This window comes from Hemitrygon akajei, chromosome 10, assembly GCF_048418815.1.
Source record: "Hemitrygon akajei chromosome 10, sHemAka1.3, whole genome shotgun sequence".
NCBI classification, from domain to species: domain Eukaryota; kingdom Metazoa; phylum Chordata; class Chondrichthyes; order Myliobatiformes; family Dasyatidae; genus Hemitrygon; species Hemitrygon akajei.
The window spans coordinates 132,403,500-132,427,033 of NC_133133.1; the positions used below are offsets into that span (position 1 = coordinate 132,403,500).

Here is a 23,534-nt window from a genome sequence, read left to right on the forward strand (position 1 = left end):
TACCTTGAAATGGATATGATAATCAGAGGTTGAATTTTTTTAATGATATCTTTTCAGATTATTGAATGCTTTAGCACCTTCACAGATCTCCATATGCAGATACAGAGGGACCTGTACCTGTATTCTCTTTAAAACGTTACAATTTAATTTATTTTCCTTCTGTGAACTGCATCAGTTCACAGCTCTCTGCATTCATTTCTATCCCTTGTGTTCATCTATTTCATCTCTATGCCTTCCTGAAGTCCATTACTGTGCTCTTCATTATTCTCCAAGCCTTATATTACCTTCACACCTAAATTTGTACTATTTTTGTCTGCATCATTAATATAAAATAAATTATCTATGTACACTGTCTCAACCATGGGAATCCCTGTTCTAAAGCATCACTAAGAAACTGAACAGCCATCATTTCTTTCTGCAGCTCAGAATCAGAATCAGGTTAAATATCAGCAACATATGTCGTGAAATTTGTTGTTACGTGGCGGCAGTATGTTGCAATACACAATAATGAAAACTGTAAATTACACTAAGTATAAATCTATGTATATAAAAAAGTTAAATTAAGTTTAGTAATAGGCAGCCGTCGATCCCAGGGTATCATGGGATTGCGCCTCTGGTGGACTGTATCCTTTTCAGAGCACAAGCCTGAGTGGGAAGCTGTGAAGAACCAGCTGTTACCCATGCAGCGGGTTCCTCCTCTCCACGTCACTGATGTAGTCCAAGGGAAGGGCAAGCGCCGATACAGCTTGGCACCGGTGTCGTCGCAGAGGTTGCCAGAGTGAAGTTGTAAACAACATCAAACTGCCTTAGGGACCCCGGCTCCGGATTTCTTCCTCGGGGTTTACTCCCAAAGCCTTTCCCATGGGTGGGTACAGCGGCAGGGCCCCAGAGGTTTAAAATCAGTTTTTCTTCTCCTTGGTGGCTGCCGTTCAAGGCTAACGAGCCCCACCTGCCCGAAGCAACTGGTTTTGAGGCGCTAGTGGTCCACCTTTGCCCCTTCTCTTGCCAGTAGAAACAGTTCCACTGGGCCTAGTAGCTAAGCCACATGCGAAGGCTAAGAGTGAGACTTGGTTTTCAGAGGCTGTTGGAGTTGCAATTTGGAGCACTTTATAGGTAGTGCAAAAATAGTAGTCAGGTGGTGTTCATGGGTACAATGTCCATTCAGAATCCGATGGCAGAGGGGAAAACACTATTCCTGAATTGTTGAGTATGGGCCTTTAATATCCTGATGGTAGCATTGAGAAGAGGGTGTGTCCTGGGTGATGGGGTCTTTAATGATGGATGCTGTCTTTTGAGTCATTACTCCTTGAAGATACCCTGGATGCTGGGGAAGCTAGTGCCCATGATAACCCAAGTGACTGTTCAACATTCTGCAGCTTATTCCGCTCCTGTGCAGTGCCCACTCACCCCCACCCCCCCATACCAGACGGTGATGCAGCCAGTTAGAATGGTACATCTGTAGAAATTGGTGAGTGTCTTTGGTGACATAACAAATCTCCTCAAACCCCTAATGAAATATAGTTGCTGTCATACCTTTTTTGTAATTGTATCAATATGTTGGGCCAAGGTTAGATCCTCAGGGATGATGACATCCTGGAATTTGAAATTGTTCACTCTTTCTACTTCTGATCCTCCTGTGAAGAGTGGTATGTGTTACCTTGTCTTACCCTTTCTGAAAGGTCTTATTCACATTGAGTGCAAGGTTGTGGCTGCGACAGCACTCAACAAGCTGATATTTCTCACTCCTGTACGCCTTCTGAAATTCTGCCAATAGAAGTAGTGTTGTCAAGAAATGTATAGGTGGCATTTGAGCTCTATAGCCGCACAGTCATGGGTGTGGAGAGAGTAGAGCAGTGGGCTAAGCACACATCCGCGAGGTGCGCCAGTGCTGATTATCAGTGAGGTGGAGATTTTATTTCTGATCCATACTGACTGTGGTCTTCCAGTGAGGAAGTCGATGATCCAGTTGCAGAGGGAGGTGCAGAGACCCAGGTTCTGAAGCTTTTGACCAGACCTGTAGGAACGACTGCATTAAACGCTGAGCCGTAGTCAATAAACAGCAGCCTGACAGAAGTATTAGTATTGGCCAGGTGATGGCATCCACTGCAGACCAATTGTGACAATAAAAGCAGTGTGTACATGTCTTCGCTGAGATAGGAATTGATTCTATCCATAGCCAACCTCTCAAAGCACTTAATCACCATAGATATCAGTTCTACTGGATAATAGTCATTAAGGCAGCTCACCCTGCTCTTCTTGGCAGTGGTTTGATTGTTGCCCTTTTGAAGCAGGTGGGAAATTCCGACTGTAACAATGAGAGATTGAAAATATCCATACCCATTAATTTCTGGATTTTAGAACAGTCTATCTTGTCACACTTGTTCCAAAATCGTCTGAAAGTTCAAACTGGGTCAAACTGATTGAGAATAATTACAAACCTAGTGTCTCCTGATGATTGGGGGTTTCAGAAATTTAAGTCATTTAATTAAAGAAATATGCAAGTTATTTGCTTCCTGCTTCACCAAAAGATCTTGTGCCTTTCTATTCCAAATTAGGCGTGGTTGTGTTTTTGTAGTATCGAAAAGGAGGCACCCGTTGAAAAAAATATGCACCGGACAATATTTTGTTATTAATGATATCTTTCTCAAGCTCATCTTTGTCTCTTTCAATTCATTGCTTGTGTGACTAGGTGTACTACATTTATATGGTTTGTTTCAAAGAGACAGCCAAGTCTTGCTGGGCCTCCATTGTGGATTATATCGACAAGGGCTTTAACATTCCAACCCATTGTTGGTGAGGAAGATCACAATTCTCACCACCATTATTCCATCACTCTTTAAGATGCAAATTTTTGTTGATAATTATTCTCCATCATTGTATACAGTGGTGAAGGGGGCAGTTGTCAAAAAAAAACAGCCTGTTATCCAAGCTGTGTAAATAGCATAGACACCTTGAAATAATTACAAAACCATAAAATATAGGAGGAGATTAGGCTAATTGGCCTATTGAATCTGCTGTGCCATTTAATTACTACTGTTTCTTTTCAACTCCTTTTTCCCGCCTTTTCTCTGTAACTCTAGACTTGCCACCAATGATGAACCTATCAATCTTAAACACCCAATGATTTGGTCTTCACAGCCCTTTGTAGCTATGAATTTCATGGATTTCCCACCCTAGGCTGAAAAACTTCCTCCTCATCGCAGTTTTTTAAGGAATGTCCCTTCGTTCTGGGGCTGTCCCCTCTGATCTGAGACTCAGTGGATACATCCCCTCCGCATCCACCCTATCCAGTCCTTTCAGTATTCACCTGGTTTCAGTGAGATTCCACTTCATCATTCTGAACTCCATATGAGTGCAGACCAGAAACATCAAACACTCCTCAGAGGTTCAGCCTTTCATTCCCAGGATTGTCTTTGTGAATAAGCTCTTGTACAAAAGGAAGATGTCCAGAAACATGGGTTACTATCTCAATCTAAGCAGCTGAGAGGGTACCTTAATCATGTGATACGGAAGTATCTCTTCTATCAGAAGGCAGTGATTACAATTCCCAATCATAGAATTCTATAAATCATTGGAGTTCTGGTTATCAGAGGATTCAAGGTAATATATCAACAAAAGAAAGGGCTTACAACAAAGCAAAAATTAGCAGGAAAATAGAAGATTGGAAAGCTTATAAAAACCTACAGAGAGCAACTAAAAGAATCATTAGGATGGAAAAGATGAAATATTGTCAGTTGTGGAGAGCGCCCTCTTCTTTGTGGTGGCGTGTTGGGGAGGAAGCATTAAGAAGAGGGACGCCTCACGTCTTAATAAGCTGGTAAGGAAGGCGGGCTCTGTCGTGGGCAAAGTACTGGAGAGTTTAACATTGGTAGCTGAGCGAAGGGCGCTGAGTAGGCTACGGTCAATTATGGATAACTCTGAACATCCTCTACATAGCACCATCCAGAGACAGAGAAGCAGTTTCAGCGACAGGTTACTATCGATACAATGCTCCTCAGACAGGATGAAGAGGTCAATACTCCCCTATGCCATTAGGCTTTACAATTCTACCGCCAGGACTTAAGAACTTTTTAAAAGCTATTATTAATGCTTTATGAGATAGTGATTTAGATGCATATCATATTTTTTACTGAGTTAAGTATTGTATGTAATTAGTTTTGCTACAACAAGTGTATGGGACATTGGAAAAAAGTTGAATTTCCCCATGGGGATGAATAAAGTATCTATCTATCTATCTATCTAAAAGAAAGCAAGCTAGCAAACAATATCAAAGTGGATATTAAAAGCTTTTTCAAGTATGTAAAAAATAAAAGAGAGATGAGAGTGGATATAGGACCGCTAGAAAATGAGGCTGGTAAAATAATAACTAGGATCAAGGAGATGGCAGATGAACTAAATGAGTACTTTGCATCAGTCTTCACCGTGGAAGACACTAGCCGTGTGCCAGATGTTGAACGGTGTGAATGAGGGAAGAGAAGTGAATGCAGTTACTATTACAAAGAAGAAGGTGCTCAAAAGGCTGAAAGACCAAAGGGTACACAAGTCATCTGGACCAGTTGAACCGCACCCTAGGGTTCTGAAAAAGGTAGCAGTAGAGATTGTGGAGGCATTAGTAATAATCTTTCAAAGATCATTGGACTCTGCCATGGTATCATGGATTTTTCCCATGGTGGGATAGTCTAGGATAAGAGAGCACAGTCTCAGGATAGAAGGGTGTCCATTTAAAACAGAGATGCAGAGAAATATCTTTAGCCAGAGGGTGTTGAATTTGTGGAAGTTGTTACCAAAGGCAGATACAGAGGCCAGGTCATTGGGTGTATTTACGGCAGAGATTGATAGGTGCTAGATTAGACATGGCATCAAAGGTTACGGAGAGAAGGCCATGGAGTGGGACTGAGGAGGGGAAAAAAGGATCAGCCATGATTGCATGGCGATTCAGACTCAATGGGCCAAATAGCCTAATTTTGCTCCTGTGTCTTGTGGTCTTATGGACTTATGGAAAATATAAATAGTCAACACAACTATTATAAAGCCAGTTGCAGCATGCTGATAAAAAGCAAATTAAAATTGCCAGAAAAACTTCCTTCTGGAAGACAGAGACAACTGTCTCTGTGTGAGCCTGTGAAAGAACAAGAGGATAAGTTCATTTAAATAGTGCGTCCAGTATAAAGTTGCAATGGAAAGGAATAAGACCAACAGTCTAACCACACTCTTAAGCGAACCTCCCCACTGAGTATCCAATGTAGATGATCAAATCTTCTTTACAATGAGAAAGGGTGACAGCATTCTTGCCGACAAAGTTTTAGAATGTACAGAGCGAGAATTTAAAGAGCAATACTTCATACAGAGAGCTCTCTCTGATGGAGTGAAGTCATATCCACAAAGGAGTCCACTTTTACTCGGAGTTCAAATTAAATGAGGTGTGCAGGGGGAACAAGAAGACTTTTCCTTTCGGAATAAATAATTTAGTAAGAGAAAAGCAAGCAAGATTAACACTACCTCATTATTCCCTCTTTATTGCACTATTCATTTATTTTTTTTTAAATTATGGAATTTTTATATCTTTGCACTTTACTGCTGCCACAAAAACAGCAATTTTCAACCAACCACATGAATACAGACAAAAGGATGTGTTTCTCCAGGGCCAAGGTGCAACAATCACACACAACACAAGGCACATATAGCACATATAAATTTGATAACGGAAAAACATAGTCACAAAAATAATACAACCCAAGTCCCTGAGTGTCATGGCCTGTAGATTGATGGTGCATGGAATTTTGTCCGGGAGCCACATTTCTGCAAGAGCACGCATACAGTAGCCCTGGCTGCACACTATTGCAGTCCCAAACAAGCGCAACCCTGCTTTTGTAAAATAGGAATCAGTCCCGGTGGAAATGTTCTATGTAACCAATAGGGCAGAGCTCAGTGTTGCCACTGAGGTATGGTGTGTATGAAGGAGAAGAGACAAATACAATGTTTTTTCATGAGACTCGAGCAATTTGGAACACCGGTCGTAACTGATGGAACTGCAGTGAAGCAGTCTTCATTATGAAATCCTTGCAGGCTATTTTGATTTTGCTCATTTTGCATGATTGTTTAATTTCTATTCAGCTGCTTATTACACACTCCTCTGCACTTCAGTTTCACTGAAATAAATGGTAGGTTGAAGAATAAGGAGTGATTGAAACAATGTTGTCCATTTATACAGCCCCCTGAAGCCAAGTATATTAGATGGCACAGACCCATGTCATCCATGGCACAGACATCAGTGTGTCTGTAACTAAGAGGAAAGCCTCACTTTTACACAAAATGGAATGAACGAGCTATGCATCCCTTTCCTGATATCACTGATGCACCATCAATAACTCACTCTAGTTCACCACAATCACTGTGTCATTCCTGACCTTTGCAGAGTGGTATCCCTGCCGGAGAGTGGATTGTGATGTAACTGCAAGCTGCGGCTCAGATAGGTCAGGATATCCAGTGTGTATCTGCGTGCCAGGCTGGAGTGAATCAGAGGCCGGATGTTATGGTAAGTCTGCACAGATCACGGATACCATCTTCTGACTGGAACGATGGATATGGATGCACAGCAGCAAGAAGTTGGAAATTGTACCATTGATATCAAGATTCTGCTTAGCTGACTATCTTGGCTGTGATCTCAGAAATTCATTTGGGTCCAAATCCTTCCTATGCTTTTAGTCATCATGTTGTGCAGGGCAGAAAGAGGCACTTCTGCCCACCACAACCTGCTTTCCACATACATGAAAAACAAATTACAGTTAAACAATTTACTATTGGATATATTAGGAATACAAAGAACCCAGAGGTAAGCTCATACTGCCACACAAAGAATGTGGTAACTCCACACAGACAGTGGCCAAGGTCAGGGTTGAAGGTTCTTCAGTGCCTGTTTAAGTAAACAGACGCCACTTGAATACATCAATCAGATTGTATTATCTAGTACTTGTCATCAGTCCATTCAGTTTACTTGTTTACTTATTTGAAATTGAGCAACCCAGTTCGCCCTGACTGCATTGTTAACTGTAAAAGAAACGTACACTTTACTTCACAAAATGGAAGACTTTTGTACTGTTAACATCACTTTGCTTCGTTCCCTCTTGACTTTATCATCAGCTGCCTCTGGACGTTATCAAACATGCCATATTTATCCCAAACAACTTCCCTGCACTTGCTGTTCCCTTTTCATTAGTAATGTGTAGTGATACATTAATCGTGATTTTTATACATTCTATCAATGCACTTTCTTCCTTCTAATCAGAAACAGAAGCAGCAATAGGCCATTCCATGCCCTACGCCTGGTCTAGCATTCATTACAATTTTGGCCAATCTTTCCCCTCAGTGCCGCATTCTACAATAAAACTTGTTCCTGATGATATCTGTTTCAATAGTTTTGCTGAGTTTTAATAGGCTTCATGTGCAGAAAATTCTGATGATTTACTGCTTACTGGTTGACATTTACAACTTAGAAGTGAAAATCTGGAGCAATACTCAAGCTCTAATTTCAATTTTTCACCCCCAGTCTCAAAAACATTCACCACATGAAACCACTAATAACAATTAGTCTACTTTTATTATTAAATTCCAGGTTTACAACATACTAGAATTTAATGCCACAGTACTGTACTGAGAGTAAATTGCAGTGATAGAAATGTGATCTCATTTCCAAGAACTTGATAAACAGAACTTTCATCTGTGCTTTCCAATGGATGTTAGACCCTATGATTCTATTTGAAGAACCACAGAGGCAATTTATCCAGTTCAGCTAATGCATCTGGACATCAGTGAGAAGGTTATACTTTCCAACGTTTTTTTGTATGTGGCATAATTTGGTTGTTTGCAGAGGAGCTGTGGATAGAATTGAATGTTGTGCAATTATTCCCACTTTCGATCTTGTAAGAGTTGGAAGGTCATTGCAGAAGCAGCTGAAGGTACTTGGCTTAGGATACTCTAAATAATCAGCAAAGGGTTGGAAAGTGGGACATAAAGAGCTCACAACAGTGTCCTTCCCAACTATGTTCAGCTGCTTCTTCAATGACCTTCCATCTATCACACGGTCAGTCACAGGTGGCCACAACTGCACAATATTCAATGCTATTCACAACTTCTCAGCAAGTAACCAGACTATTTCCACACACAGTAAGACTAGGATGACCTATAGGTATGGATTGATACGTGGCTGGTAACATTTGCCCAAATAGTACCAGGCAATGGTAATCTCAATCAAGAAAAGATCCAGCTATATACCTTTCGCATTCAATGACATATACCAATGTTGAGTCTCCCACAATCAACATCTGGGGTCAGCATTGACCAGAAATTCAATTGGACTGGTTACGTGGACCCATGCTTGTAAGTGTAGTTCAGATGTTAAGACATTCTCATACTCTGGTCCTTTCCACCAGCTCCAAGACACAGGTCTGGAGTGTGATAGAATTAAAGCAGCTTGATTGGATTGGTTCTACTTTTGGTAAGCAGGGCACATTGCTGGGAGTTGTAACTTGCCTCTTATTAGGCTGAATCTGTCTGGAATCGGACTGGAACCTATAGCCTTCTGCATCAATGAGAGATGTTGCCATCAAGCAAAAGCTGACACTTGGTGGCCTGGAAAATCTTTCTAAAGCTCAGTAAGGTCTCATACCAGAGAAACCGTCTATTCACCTGTTTATCTCTCTTTCTGCCTTCTTGCCTAGACATTAGGAACATGGTGCAGACTGTAACCGCCAATGTCACAGGACCCAACATCACACTGACGTGGGTAGTCAATCCACTTTCAGGAGTTGTGATCCTCAACTATCGAATCAACGCCAATTGCACAAACCACGCAGGTGTGGTCCAGCAGATTCAGAGCTCCCAGCCTGCAGACACGACCGCTTTGGTTTTAGCAGGTAAGGTGTCCCAGATCCACTCTCATCCTGTAGCCATTGCTCAGTGAGGCCTTCCTTCCACAAATCAAGCCCGAGAAAGTTGCAGAAATCACTTTCAGTAATGGGGTGTCTTAATTTCCCATTTGACCTTCCTTTCCCTGCCAGTAACCGACTTCTCTGGAATTGTTTCCGTTGTGGTCCCTTCTTGGAAGTAATCGCACAGTCAGTATCGACAAAAGGAGTGTTCAGCTGAAGAACTTGCCAGGTTGGAAACACTTTCCAGATTACTGCCATCATGTAACAAGCTGTAGTGGAGACTGAGGTTTTGATTTAGTGGTGTGTGCTGTGGTGTTCAGTAAATGGGAAAGTGAGTGTGCTGTGGTAATACAGACATAGAGTGGGGAAGTTGAAAGTCAGTGTTGGTGTTGTGGTATGCGATTGTAGGGGTAGAGATGGGTAGTGCAAACAGAAGGGCTTTGAGGCTATAGTCAAGTCAAGTCAAGTCAACTTTTATTGTCATTTCGACCATAACTGCTAGTACAGTGCATAGTAAAAATGAAACAACGTTTTTCAGGACCATGGTATTACATGACACAGTACAAAAAACTAGACTGAACTACGTAATAAAAAAAAACAACACAGAGAAAGCTAAACTAGACTACAGACCTACACTGGGCTGTGTAAAGTGCACAAAAACAGTGCAGGCATTGCAATAAATAATAAACAGGACAGTAGGGCAAAGTGTCAGTCCAGGCTTTGGGTATTGAGGAGTCTGATAGCTTGGGGGAAGAAACTGTTACATAGTCTGGTCGTGAGAGCCCAAATGCGTCAATGCCTTTTCCCAGATGGCAGGAGGGAGAAGGGTTTGTATGAGGGATGCGTGGGGTCCTTCATAATGCTGTTTCCTTTGCAGATGCAGCGTGTAGTGTAAATGGAGACGTCTGTGGAGCAAGGAAATTCCATCTCTGAGTTGGTTGACATACTTTAACAGAGATCCTCATTAAGACTGCCCAGCTCAACAACTACTCTACCTCCATTCATATTACATCAATAACATTGTGAAATTTCTTCCAGTGCTTAGTTTTTAGAAGTGATTTAATGGTGAGGGTATCTCGGAGGTCAATGTAGGGAACAGCAGGGTTGAAATGTGAGAGTGATGTTGGTTAACTTGAAGGAGGAAGAGTACAGAATTCCAATGAGATTGTAGGGCTGAGGAGGCCTTGGAGATGAGGAGAGGCGAGATCATCTAGGGATTTAAAAATGAAGATGCAGTTTTCAAAATAACGGCATATACACAAGGGATTTCACATGCACAGATACAGTGGTAGAGTTTTGGATGAGCGTAACTAACGAGAGTGTGATGTGGGAGGGAGCTCAGAAAACTACCATTAGAATTAAAATAAAAGTTTTAAAAACTGTAGGTGATGGAAGTCTGAGAGACATACAGAAAAAGGTCAGACAGCATCTGCGGAGAGAGAAGCAGTGTTAATGTTTCTGGTTAGAACTGCTGATGAAGTGTTCAATGGAAACTCAAAAGACTGCAGATGTTGGAACCTGTAACAAGGAGCAAAACACTGGAGGAACTCAGTGAGTCAAGAGCAGCATCTGTGGAGAGAAATGCATCTTCAATTGCTCTGGAAGCAGTGAAATTCTCATGTGAGGAGGAAGACTGAAGATGGTTCTCAGGGAATCAAACCTGTTGCAGCTGAAGTAGGATAAAGCAGAGACTCCCAGTCCCAGTGACTGGAAACTTGCCTCAGTGACACACACTAAGAGTTGGAGGTTCTCAACCCACAACATCAACAGTTCCTTTCCCTCCTAGATGCTCTCTGAACTGCAGAGTGCCTCCAGAAGTTTGTATTTGAGTGTTGAACTTGTGGTTCATTACGATACATTACCGCAATCTACTTGATAAATTTTCAGAGAAGGTCGGTGGTTTTACTGGAAAAAATATTGCGATGTATTTTACAGCTTACTTTGTTAATTGAATCTCAGGTCTGGGTTCTCTGTCCGTGTGTACGACTGTCATCCAGGTAAACACCTCCTCAGATGGCCTGGTGACCTCCCGACCTTTCACCTTCAACATCCACTCTGGTGAGTCTCTCAGTTCTCTCTCATTTTGAGATTCGCTGCACAATGTATAGATTCAATGGGTCATTATTTCATTATTATCACATTTACTGAGATCTGAAAATCTTTTGTGTGCAGTCAGATCACTCCATACATAGGTACACTGGGGTAGAACAATACCAGGAAAGTAAAAACACAATGCAGAATATAGTGTTACAGGTACAGAGAAAATGCAGTGAGGGTCGATAAATATGATGCAAGGGCCATGACAAGGTAGATAGTGAGATCAAGAGTTCACCTTTCTTGTACACGAGGTCATTCGAGAATCTCGTAACAGTGGAACAGAAACTGTCCTTAAGTCTTGTGTTGTGAGTTTTCAAGCTTCTGTATCTTTTCTGCAGTGAGAGGGATAGAAGGGAGAATGACTGGACTGGGAGGGACCCTGCTTTTGGCAGAGCAGTTGTCATAACAAGCTGTGATGCATCTGGAGAGAATGGTCTCTCAAATTCAAGTTGACGTTTGTAGACAACTTGCTTGAGAACAGAATTGAGCAGAGAAGATGGTAAAAAGCGAGTTAGTACAGTAGATGAAGAAGATGCCGCTAAGTTATTTTGTAACATCCATATTGAAAAATTGAAAGATGATCCCTGAAACCTATTTCTGTTTCACTGTCTCTGTTTCTCTCTACCTCTGAACTCTCTGTCTCGCTGTTTTTCTGTCTCCCTATCTCTCTCACTTACTTTCTAGCACACAATCTCTCCATCTCTATCACTCTCCCTCCTCCACTCTATCTGCCACAATATCTCTCACACTGTCACTTACTATGTCTTGCTGGCTCTCACATTCTCTTTATTTCTCTACTTTATTATCTCCCACTCTGTCTCTATCGTCCACTTCACCTATGACTCTCTCTTTGACTGCATGTATAAGAACAGGTGTGAAGCCAACAGACAGGAACAAGGGGCTCAAGGGAGGCTCCTGAGGCCAGTGAGCAATGTAGAGGGTATTTTTTCACCTAAACTGCCTAATGGAAAACCAGCCAGCTGTTGAATTGAAGCTGATTTTGATTTGATCTTACCAACTTACTACCAGCGTTAAATCAGTTCAACAAACGGTTTTACAAACATGATGTTTGAAAGATGTGCCATTGTATTAGTGGAATATCAATGCAAATTAAAATTGACTCCAACATGTCTGTTTTTCAGATGTGGATGAATGTCTGCAGGACAATGGCGGCTGCTCCCAGCTCTGTGTGAACGCGGTGGGCAGTTACCACTGTGCCTGTCACCCAGGATACACCCTGAGACCCGGAAACAGATCAACGTGCACAGGTTTGACCTTTTACATTTTATCCTTGAGGAACCCAAACCAAATATTTTACTTTTTTAGAAAGCAAAACTTGAGAATCTACAATGACATATTGCCGTCTTGAAGTAATGTAAAAGAATTGGAGTTAGGCTAGTCTATTCAGCCCTATCAAACTGTTCCATCTGTCAATGTGATCCGCTACATCACTGCCGTAAACCGGCTGTCTCCCCCATACCTCATGATGCCTTATGTGTCTTGAAATCTCTCCACCACTTTCTTAAATATAATTGTGACATTTCTCAGTTTCCACACTTGGACCTCGTTACAGCTCCAAGCTGTTGGAATGACTCTGCAGGACTCGCTGTAGAGTATTCACACAGACAAAAATATAACAAGGTCCACACTCCTCTTCCACCTTCCCTCCACCTCTGATTGGTTATTTATCTACTCTTTTCAGATGTCAACGAGTGTGCAGATCCGGCACTGAATCAGTGTGACAGCAATGCTCAGTGTCTGAACTCGATTGGTTCCTACCACTGTGAGTGCAAATCCTATTACAGAGGGAACGGGACACACTGTGAAGGTGAGTAACAAAATAGGAACCTCAGCCTCCTTGCCCATTGTATATCAGATGTCATTCATGACGATTGATTAGGGCAGCTTTTCTCCCTAATGCTTGCATGGAAAGGCTGGTCTATTTAAATGTTTATGATCATTGTATGAATAAATGTAAAGCAGTGGGGTATAGGAAAAGTCAAAATGGAATTCATGGTTGTTCAGTGATTCATGTTGTCTGTCTTTTGTTTCAGGTTGCTTTTGCCCACCAGAAATTATCCCAGGAACTGTGGATCTCCAGGCTCTTTCAAGGAATCCCTGCCCCTGTGTATCTGGTTTCATCGTGTCCAATAATTTCCAAAGCTACTACCAGAATAGTGTGGACATGTACTGGTTCTTCAACCTGGTCCAGGTGTCTAACTCCACTCACCTGTACACAGGTAACACTCTGTTTCCGAGATAAAGCAACAGACATAACAAATGCATCATCCAATGGCCAGAAAGCAGATGCTGGGTGGGAAAGGAATAGGTAGTTCCACAATCTAGATTTGGATTGACCATTTTCCAAGAGTTTTCATTACCTGTATTCCAAACTCATACACCCAGATCAGGTGAAAAGAGGCGATTTGTCAGATGTGATCTGGTGAGAGAGGGAATAGGCTGGGATAAGTGGTGTCTGCACTGTATCATTGTTCATCATTTTTGGTAGTTTCTTCCATGACATAATCAATGTGATTGAAAGAGTGAATTTAACAGGATGTTGCTGCAACTTGGGGACCTGATTTAGAGTAAAAGGTGGACTAGATTTGGATTTTATTCTCAGGAGTGTGGCAGAATGGGGGAAAATTCACAGAGGTACTCAAAGTGATGAGGGGTAAGATAAGGTTCAAAGGGTATAGGCAAGAGGATTTCACAGGCTTTTTCCACTGAGGATGGTGGAGACTAAAACTAGAAGTCACAGGTTAAGGGTGAAAGGTGAAATATGGGGAACCTGAGGAGGAACGTTTTTACTCGGAAGGTTTGTGAGTTTGGAACGAGCTGCTAGAGGAACTGGAGGATGTGGGTTTGATTTCAAAAGTTAAGAGAAGCACAGATGGGAGGGATATGGAGGGCTGTACTCCAAGTGTGGGTTGATAGAACCAAGCAAATAACAGTATAGATGGGCCAATTGCCCTGTCTCTGTGCTGTGGTGCCCTGTGACTGTATGAGGATTTTAAAATTGCCTTGCTAATAATGCAGTACAATCCAAGGAGTCATCCAGTTGTAATTTAGGAAATAAGACACTCCAGTTGCACATGGGCAGAAACCACAAACAGTGCAGTGATAGTGACCAAGATGATTGTTGAGAGATAATTATAGCTGAATTTTCCTGGAGAACTGCTCAGTTCTTAGTTGGAAAACATCTGAGAGAAAAGACAGGACTTAATTCAATATCTATCAGGAAGAGTACCTGTCTTCCTTCCTTCCCCCACCAATTTATTGACAATTCAGCACCTCATCAGTACTGCATGAAGTTCGAGCCTGGAAATATTCCCAAGATTCCAAAGGATAACTTGATTCCATGGCATTTTTATGTCGAGGGTAGAAAGCACAATATGAGGCAGGTGCACCCCTATAAATCTAAGGGATATGGTAATACAAAGTCTGTCTGAAACCATGTGTCAGCTGTTGTTGAGAAACAGTGCTGCAACTGACCAGGGCACATGTTTTACCCTCAGGAGTCCGATTCAGGGTGAACTTGTTGACTGTGACGTCCCAGGAAGATCACATCTCCTTTAGCTGTGGAATGAATCCTGATCAAGACGTGCAATTCACTTTGACTCAGGAAGACGTAGACATCGACACATTTCATGTCTCCAACTGCACTAACATGTGGGTCCATTTCCATTCTGGTCCACAAACACCAAGCACAAAGTTCAACATTTACTATGAAATGGGTGAGTTCTGCCTCAGATTCTCTCTCAATTCTTCCAGCCACTTTATCATCAAAGCCTCACAACTGTGAATCACAGCTTCTCCAAGTTAAACAAAATCCTTCACTCTCAGTACTGCTCCAATAAATCTTTACTGCAGGGTTTCTGAAGACATGACCTTCTTCAAAACCAGATATAATAACCATAGATTCATAAAAATAGTAAGTGATGTTGTAACCAATGTTAATCAAACCCAAAGATGTAATGTTAGAAAGCTCCACCTGTAGAGGAATGAAAACGAGGTTTACTAAATTCTTTTTTAACAACTTGAAAAAAAGCTATGCGAGAACAAGATGTGGCTGATGCAGGCGCAGACAAGCAAGCAAAACGCAGCAATCTAATAGAAACTAAAGATATAAACTGTTAAAAGTGGAATTATTAGTGAGTATCTCTACCCAACATACTTGAAACCCCTGAAGGAGAGACGATACCAAGAAAAGGTTTATTGAAGCTACAGGTATAACAAGCAGCAGCTATAGAGAGACAATATCGGCAGAGACAGAGTGTAATTGGAAATTAGTTCTGTTAAATCATACCAAGGAAATTAGTCAGGTCTTTTTTTGTGTGTAAGTAATGTGAATCGACTTTCCGTGGATGACCCACTATTTCATCTAAAGAAACAAGGTGGCGAGACACCCAAGATCAAAGAACCAGCGCGGGAATGAAATCTTTTATGACGTAGAGGATTTAATACGGATGGATGTATAAGTTAATTTTGCATTCAAAGAATCTGAATTAGATTTTCTGGAAGAGCTGATTATTTTTGCAAAGACTTTGATAAGTTACTGAAGGAGATTTACTTTGAATAAACGTTGTGATGTTGGAGAATTTGTCGTGAAAAGGTTTAGGCTATATATATTTATATTTGGTGTGGAATGGAAATTTTACTGACCTGGAACTGAAAGTGAAGTTAAATATAATATTTAAGAATAGGAATTCAATTAGTTTCCTAACTGACTAGAGATGAGTAAAAAGGCAAATGTTAGTTTGCTAACCTTTAAATAGGGAATAACATTAGATCTAATTAGTTTGAGAAATTGGACTAGTAAAAGTTATTCTAATGAATCTCACTGATTCTAACTAAAAAGGAATTTGGTCTTCATTTGATATCTGGGATTTGGAACCTAAGATAGAATGTTGGAGTTTTGAATTGTTCTTGCTCATGTAAATATTTTGTATATATTCTTTTTTAATCAAACTTACCTCAAGAAGTGTGTTTACGATTCACTGCCTCCTTCCAATACCTAGAGCTTCTGATGGCCCACTAGCAACTAGTGTAGAACTAGGTAATTTGATTTGCTCATAAAGAGTGTGGTGACACACGAGATAAGACAAGCACTACACAGGTGTGTTACATCAGTTCACACCTCTGCATAGATTTTTGTCTGTTGTGTTTATCCATTTCAGCTCTATGCCTTCCTGAAGTCTGTCACTGTGCTCTTCATTATTCACCAAGTCGTATGTTACCTTCATACCTAAGCTTGTGCAATATTCATCTGGATCTTTGATAGAGTCATTGAAAAGTACAGTACTGAAGCAGACCCTTCAGCCCATCTTGTCAATACTGAACCATTTAAACTGCCTACTCCCATCAACCTACACTGGGACCATAGCCCTTCACAACCCACATCCCATGTACCTATCCAAACTTTTCTTAAATGTTGAAATCAGATTCAGATTCAGTTTATTTGTCATTTAGAAACTACAAATGCAATACAGTTAAAAAATGAGACAACGTTCCTCCAGAATGATATCACAAAAGCATATGACAAAACAGACTACACCAGAAAATCCACATAACATTTGGCAATCCCCAATCCAGAGTCCGGAGAGGCTGCTGCGTATTAATATCGCACTACCGTCTAGCGCGTTCCCCGGAAAGGAGCTCCAAATCTACCAGACAAAACAAGACCAAAAACTAAAGCTACAAGACCAGCACAAAACCACATAGTTACAACATATAGTTACAACAGTGTAAACAATAGCATAATTGATTAAAAAAAAACAGACCATGGGCACAGTAAAAATATTCCAAAGATGTTAAAAGACTATAAGTTCAAAGGAAATCACCACACAGTTTCCACAAGTTCCCAGGGTCCCGACTGACTTACCATCCCATGCCAGCGGCAGAAGGGAATACCCCCGCTATGGACTTCCACAGCACAGCCTGACTCAGCCTCACAGACGCAGCACACAATGAAAGCTCTGTCGAACCCAACCTCGCAGATGCAGCACACACCGAAAGCGACCTGACTGCAGCGGACTCCGAGTCCGTCGAACCTCCGAGCCGACAACCATCCCCTCCGGCACAGCTTCTCTGAGCACCATCCTCTGCCGAGCGTATTAAGACGGCCCCGCCAACGGCCATCAGCAACGCAACCACGAGGACTGGGGGCCTGTTCTTCCCACCAGAGTCCCGGACTTCACAGCAGCAGCATCAACGAAGAAGGTCTTCCTGGAGATTTCCTGATGTTCCTCCGTGCTCCCACGTCTGTTTTCAATCGATTATGATTGCGCATGGCACCTCACTTCACAAATAACAGATAATCAGCTCTGGAGTGGCCGCTGCAAGCTGCGTCATGCCGCCATCTTGGAATCAAGCTCGCATGCACCACTTGCACTGGCAGCTTGTTTCACACTCGCACAACGCTTCGAGTGAAGAAGTTTCCCCTCTTGTTCTCCTTAAAATTTTCACCTTTCATCCTTCACCTATGGCTTCTAGTTGTAGTCAAACCCAACCTCAGTGGAAAAAGCCTGCTTGCATTTACCCTATCTATATCCCTCAGAATTTTGTATACCTCTATCAAATCTCCTCTCAATCTTCTGTGTTCCAAGGAATAACATCCCAACCTATTGTAACTCAGGTCCTCCAACCCCAGCAACATCCTTATAAATTTTCTCTGTACTCCTTCAACCTTATTTACATTTTTCCTGCACACAGACAAAAAATACACACTATACCCCAAATTAAGCCTCAACAATGTCTTATACAGCATCAACATAACATCCCATTTCCTGTACTCTATACTTTGATTTATGAAGACCAATATGCCAAAAGCTTTCTTTACAACCCTATCTACCTGTGACACCACTGTCAATGAATTATGGACCTGTATTCCCAGATCACGTTCTTCTACTGCACTCCTCTGCGCCCTGCCATTCACTGTGTAAGACCGACTCTGGTTTGGTCCTACTGAAGTTCAGCATCTTGCACTTGTCTGCATTAAATTCATCCGCCATTTTTAAGCTGGTGCAGATCTCACTGCAAGCCATGATAGTCTTTCTCGCTCTCCACTACACCCCCAATCTTGGTGTCATCTGCAATTTTTCTAATCAGTTAACCACATTATCATTCAGATCATTGACATAGGTGACAAATAACAATAGACCCAGCACCAATCCCTGCAGCACCCCGCTAGTCACAGGCCTCCAGTCAGGGAGACAACCATCCACACCACTCTCTGGCTTCTCCCACAAAGCCAACACCTAATCCAATTTACTATCTCATCTTGAATGCTGAGCAACTCAAAATTCTTGAGCAGCCTCCCATGTGGGATCTTGTCAACTACCTTGCTAAAGTCCATGTAGACACATCCACTGGCTTGCCTTCATCAACTTTCCTGGTAACTTACTTGAAGATTGGGTATAAGATTAGTTAGACGCGACCTACCACACACAAAATCATGCTGACCATCCCTAATCTGTCCAGCTCTATCCAAATACTCATATTTCAGGTCCCTTAGAACACCTTCCAATAACTTTCCCACTACTGATGTCAGGCTCATCAGCCTGTAATTTCCTGCTTTTTTCAGAGCCTTTCTTAAACAACGGAACAACATTGGCTATCCTCCAATCCTCTGGCTCTTCACCTGTTGCTAAGAATGATTTAAATATCTCTGCTAGTGCTTTGGAAATTTCTGCATTTGTCACAGTTTTGTGGGAGCACCTTGTCAGGCCATGGAGATTTATCCATCCTGATTTGCCTCAAGACAGCAAACACCTCCATCTCTGTAGTCTGTACAGGCTCCATGAAGTTGGTGCCACTTTGCCTCACTTCTATAGACTCTGTATCTCTCTTCTGTGTAAATACAGATGCAAAGCATTCATTTAAGGTCTCCCCATCTCTTTTGGCTCCACGCATGGGTTATCATTCTGATATTCCAGAGAACCAATTTTATCCCTTGCAAACCTTTTGCTCTTAACATATCTGTGGAATCCCTTAGGATTCTCCTTTACCTTGTTTGCTAGGGCAACTTCATGCCTCCGTTTACCCCTCCTGATTTCCTTTTTGTTTTATTGCATTTCTTATACTCCATAAGTACCTAATTTTTCTTACCTGGCTACACCTGATATGCACCTCCTTTTTTTCCTTACCAGGGCCTAAATGCCTCTTGAAAAACAAAGTTCCCTAAACCTGTTATCTTTACTTTTTGTTCTGACAGTACAAGTTTTGTACTCTCAAAATTTCATTTTTGAAGGCGTTCCACTTACCAAGTACACCTTTACCAGAAAACAGCCTGTCCCAATCCACACTCACCAGATCCTTTCAGATACCATCAAAATTGGACCTTCTCTAATTTCGGATCTCAACCCATGGACCAGACCTATCTTATTGCATATTCACTTTGAATAAATTAAATTATCAACATTTACTTTCTCAACCTTGGGAATCCCTAGTTTAAAACATCTCTGAGAAATAAAAAATATCATCATTTTTTTCTATACTTTTTATTTTCTGGATTTGAGAATTGTCCATCTTGTCACACTTTATCCAATATCATCTTTTCTTTTTACAATATTTTTATTCAGAAAAAAAAAGATTTACAGAGTGCAACACATAGATACATCTCAACATAACTTGTGTACATTCATATATTGTAATAAAATTGATCAAAATGTTATAGCATAACACATAAAAGTATACCACTCTGTAATCAAAAATTTAAAGATAAGTCATACATCATGAAAGAAATTTTTTATATAAAAAAAGTCAACCCCCTACCAACTACCAAAGAAAAAAGCTGATGGATGACAATGGATAATTAGAAAAAAAACATATTCAATTAAGAAGAGAAGATAAAAATATACATAAAAGTCTGTGCACTGTTAAACTTTATAAATTGGAAAAGTAATTTAGGAAAGGTCCCCAAATATCATAAAAAGATTGTTTCGAATTTAAGACTGAGCAGCAGATCTTTTCTAAATTTAAATAAGACATAATATCACGTAGCCATTGAAGATGTGTAGGAGGGGTAGACTCCTTCCATTTGAGCAAGATTGCTCTTCTTGCTAAAAGAGAGGTAAAAACTAAAACCTGTAGGTTAGGAGTATTTAAAGTTATCTCTTCATTTGCAATAATACCAAACAAGGCAGTAAGGGGATTTGGGTCAAATTGGACCCTAAAAAGTTGTGAGAAGGTATGAAATACTTCCCGCCAAAACTTTTCAATTGTAGGGCAAAATCAAAACATATGAATTAAAGAGACATCAGCAGAGTTGCATTTATTACAAAGTGAAGAAACATTCGGGTCAAAACTGGAGAGCTTCTGTTTAGAAATGTAAGCTCTATGAACCACTTTAAAGTCTTTAAAGATTGGGATGAACTAGGTATTAAGTGTTTTTGGGACCTGTTTATCTCAGGATCTCTTGCTTCATTTGACCAATTGTCAAATAAATTTGCACTCCCAAAAACACATTTTTACAGATACCTTCAAATTAGAGGATTTTCTACGTTTCCAATTAGCTACTTTTCCTATAGGTCCTGATAAAAATTTACTAGACGATCTTTTAAATTTAAAACCTTTTGTTAATGGTTCTATTAACTTCTATTAACCGGTATCTATAACTTGTTGATTGATTCTAGACAAGACTTTTTAGATAAAATAAAAAAAAGCTTGGGAGGATGACCTAAATTGTCAGATTTCTGATGATAGATGGAATAAAATTCTTAAACGGGTTAATAAATCATCTTTCTGTGCTCGTCATTCTCTTCTATCCAATATCATCTATAAGTTCTAACTGGGTCAAACTGATTGGGAAAAATTGCAAACCTTGTGTCTCCTGATGATTAGATATTTCAGAAATTTAAGTCATTTAGTTGAAGAAATATGCAAATTATTTGTATAGTTTCACCAATGGATCTTGTACTTCTCCATTCCAAATCAGAAGTGGTGATGTTTTATTCATGTTCAAACGGAGGTGCTTATTGGAAAAAATATGTACCTGACAACATTTTGTTATTAATGGTATCTTTCTCAGGCACATCTTTGCATCTTTCAACTTATTGCTTATGTAATCAGGTGCACTGCATTTTTGTGGTTTGTTTCAAGGAGATGGCAAAGTCTTGCTGAGCCTCATGGTTGGTCATATCAACAAGGGCATTAACATTACAATGCAAACTGCCCACCCACTCATTGTTGGTGAGAAAGATCACAATTCTCACCACCATTATTCCATCACTCTTTAAGATGTATTTTTTTTGTTTAGATTTATTCTCCATCATTGTCCAAAGTGGTGAATGGGGCAGTTGTCAGTTTAAAAAAAAGTAACCCAAGCTATATAAATAGCATAGACACTTTGAAATAACCATAAGCCCATAAAGATGTGGAGCAGAATAGACTAATCGGCCTATTGAATCTGCTGTGCCACTTAATCACTACTGTTTCTTTTTAACCCTTTTTTCCTGCCTTTTCTCTGTAACCCTAGACACCCCAGCAATGAAGAACATATCAATCTTAAATACACCCAATATCTTGGTCTTCACAGGCCTTTGTGGAATTTCATGGATTCCGCACTTCGGCTAAAAAAAATTATTGAGTACCATTTTTTTTAAAAACATGGCTGTCGCCTCATATCCAAGACTCACCTACCGGTGGAAACATCCTCTCCAAATTCACCCTTTCAGTATTCAATAGGATATTGAATATTCAATGTGATCCCACCCTCATTATTCTGAACTCCATATGAGCGCAGACCGTGAGATATCAAACACTCCTCAGATGTTCAGCCTTTCATTCCCGGGATTTTCTTTTGTGAATACCCTCTTGTACACAAGGAAGATATCCAGAAACATGGGTCACAATCTCAATCTAAGCAGCCTAGAGGGTATTTTGTAATGTGATCAAGAGGGATTTCTTCACTCAGAGGGTGATGATTACAGTTTCCAATCATAGACAGCAATGTAGGTTCTGTTGAAAAAATTCTACGAATCAATGGAGTTCTGGTTATTAGAGGATTCGAGGGATATGGCAGGGAATTGGAGTTAAGATAGAAGATGATTTTGATAAAAAGCAGAGCAGCTTGATGGACTGAATGGCCCTACTCTGATCTTAAATTTTACATTCTTATGATTTGCTTCTTTCTACAGGATTATCTTTCTTGAAAATATAAATATTCAACACAAATATTGTAAAATCACCTGCAGCGTGATGATAGAAAAGCAAATTAAAATTAGCAGGAATACTTCCCTCTGGAAGACAGAGGCAATTTACCAAGTGATCTATGTAAGACTGTGAAGGAACAGGAGGATAAGTTCATTTAAATAGTGCTTCCAGGAACAAGTTACAATGGAGAGGAGTAAGAACAACAGTCTAATCACAATCTTGAACAAACTTCCCCACTGAGAAACAAACATAGGTAAATCAAGCATTCCTTTCAATGAGAATGAGCGACTGCATTCTTGTCTGAAAGCTAGGCAGGTAAAATTTTAAAATGAACAGGGCGAGACTTTAAAGAGCAACACTTTACAAAGAGAGCTCACTCAGATGCAGTAATGTCATAAATTTTAATCCACAATTGAATCCACTTACACTCGGAGTGCAAACTAAATGAGGTGTGCAGAGGAAACAAGACATTTGCTTTCTGAATAAATAATTTAGCAAGAGAACAGAAGCAACATGAAAACTACCTCATTATTCCCTCCTTATTACACTATTTATTGTGTAAATTATTGTATTTTTATATCTTTGCACTGATTTTTATACCGCTGCCGTCAAACAACAATTTTTAATTTCAACTTCAAGTTTAATTGTCACTGAACCATACACATGAATACAGGCAAAGGAATCAGTGTTCCTTCAGGGCCAAGGTGCAAAGAGTCACACACAGCAAAAGCCACATGTAGCACATACAATTTCAATTGCAGAAAAATGCACCTCTCGTCTTTCCCTCACTGTCACCAATGTCTCATCCCATGGTTTGTTGTGACAGGCTTGAGGGCTTGGTCTGTGCAACAACCAAGGCCACTTGGCTACCCTGCCATCAGTCTCACCAATGAATCCATGAACCAGACTTGCGGTGTTCTACACCATCACATCATATAAGACAGTAATGATAAACCTGATTCTCATTCTAAAGTCAGATTTGCTCACACGATCCAGTGTGCCATGGCATATCTAGATCTTCAAACAGAGGCAACACAGGCACCCTAAGATGAACAATCAGATCCCTCATGGAAGAACGTCAGCATGCTGAAAACTCACTGATATTCTCAAATACGGAGCAGGAGACAGGCTTTAAATAATAACACTGCAAATGCAGGCGTGTAGTGTCAACTAACAAGTTGATGGGATTTGTTAAATCACTTAAAGGACAAAATGTTGAGGGAGGAAGAGAACCTAATTCTCAAATGTTGAGTGAGCGAGGGAAATTGCTTCCCAGATGTTGGGCAAGGAAAAGGACCGTATGCACAGAATGCAGAATGTTAATACCAGACTGCATCAGGTACATGAGTCTTTAAA

General features: G+C 40.6%; 1 protein-coding gene across 1 annotated transcript in view; it reads left to right on the forward strand.

Annotated features, from left to right (window-relative positions):
• LOC140734027 (uncharacterized) overlaps positions 1-23,534 on the forward strand; it is a 184,067-nt gene that overhangs the window by 21,722 nt on the left and 138,811 nt on the right. The window contains exons 9-12 of the mRNA XM_073057607.1: positions 12,167-12,292; positions 12,727-12,852; positions 13,079-13,264; positions 14,543-14,761. Of these exons, the coding sequence (XP_072913708.1) occupies positions 12,167-12,292; positions 12,727-12,852; positions 13,079-13,264; positions 14,543-14,761 (657 nt within the window). The remainder of the gene's footprint in view (positions 1-12,166; positions 12,293-12,726; positions 12,853-13,078; positions 13,265-14,542; positions 14,762-23,534) is intronic.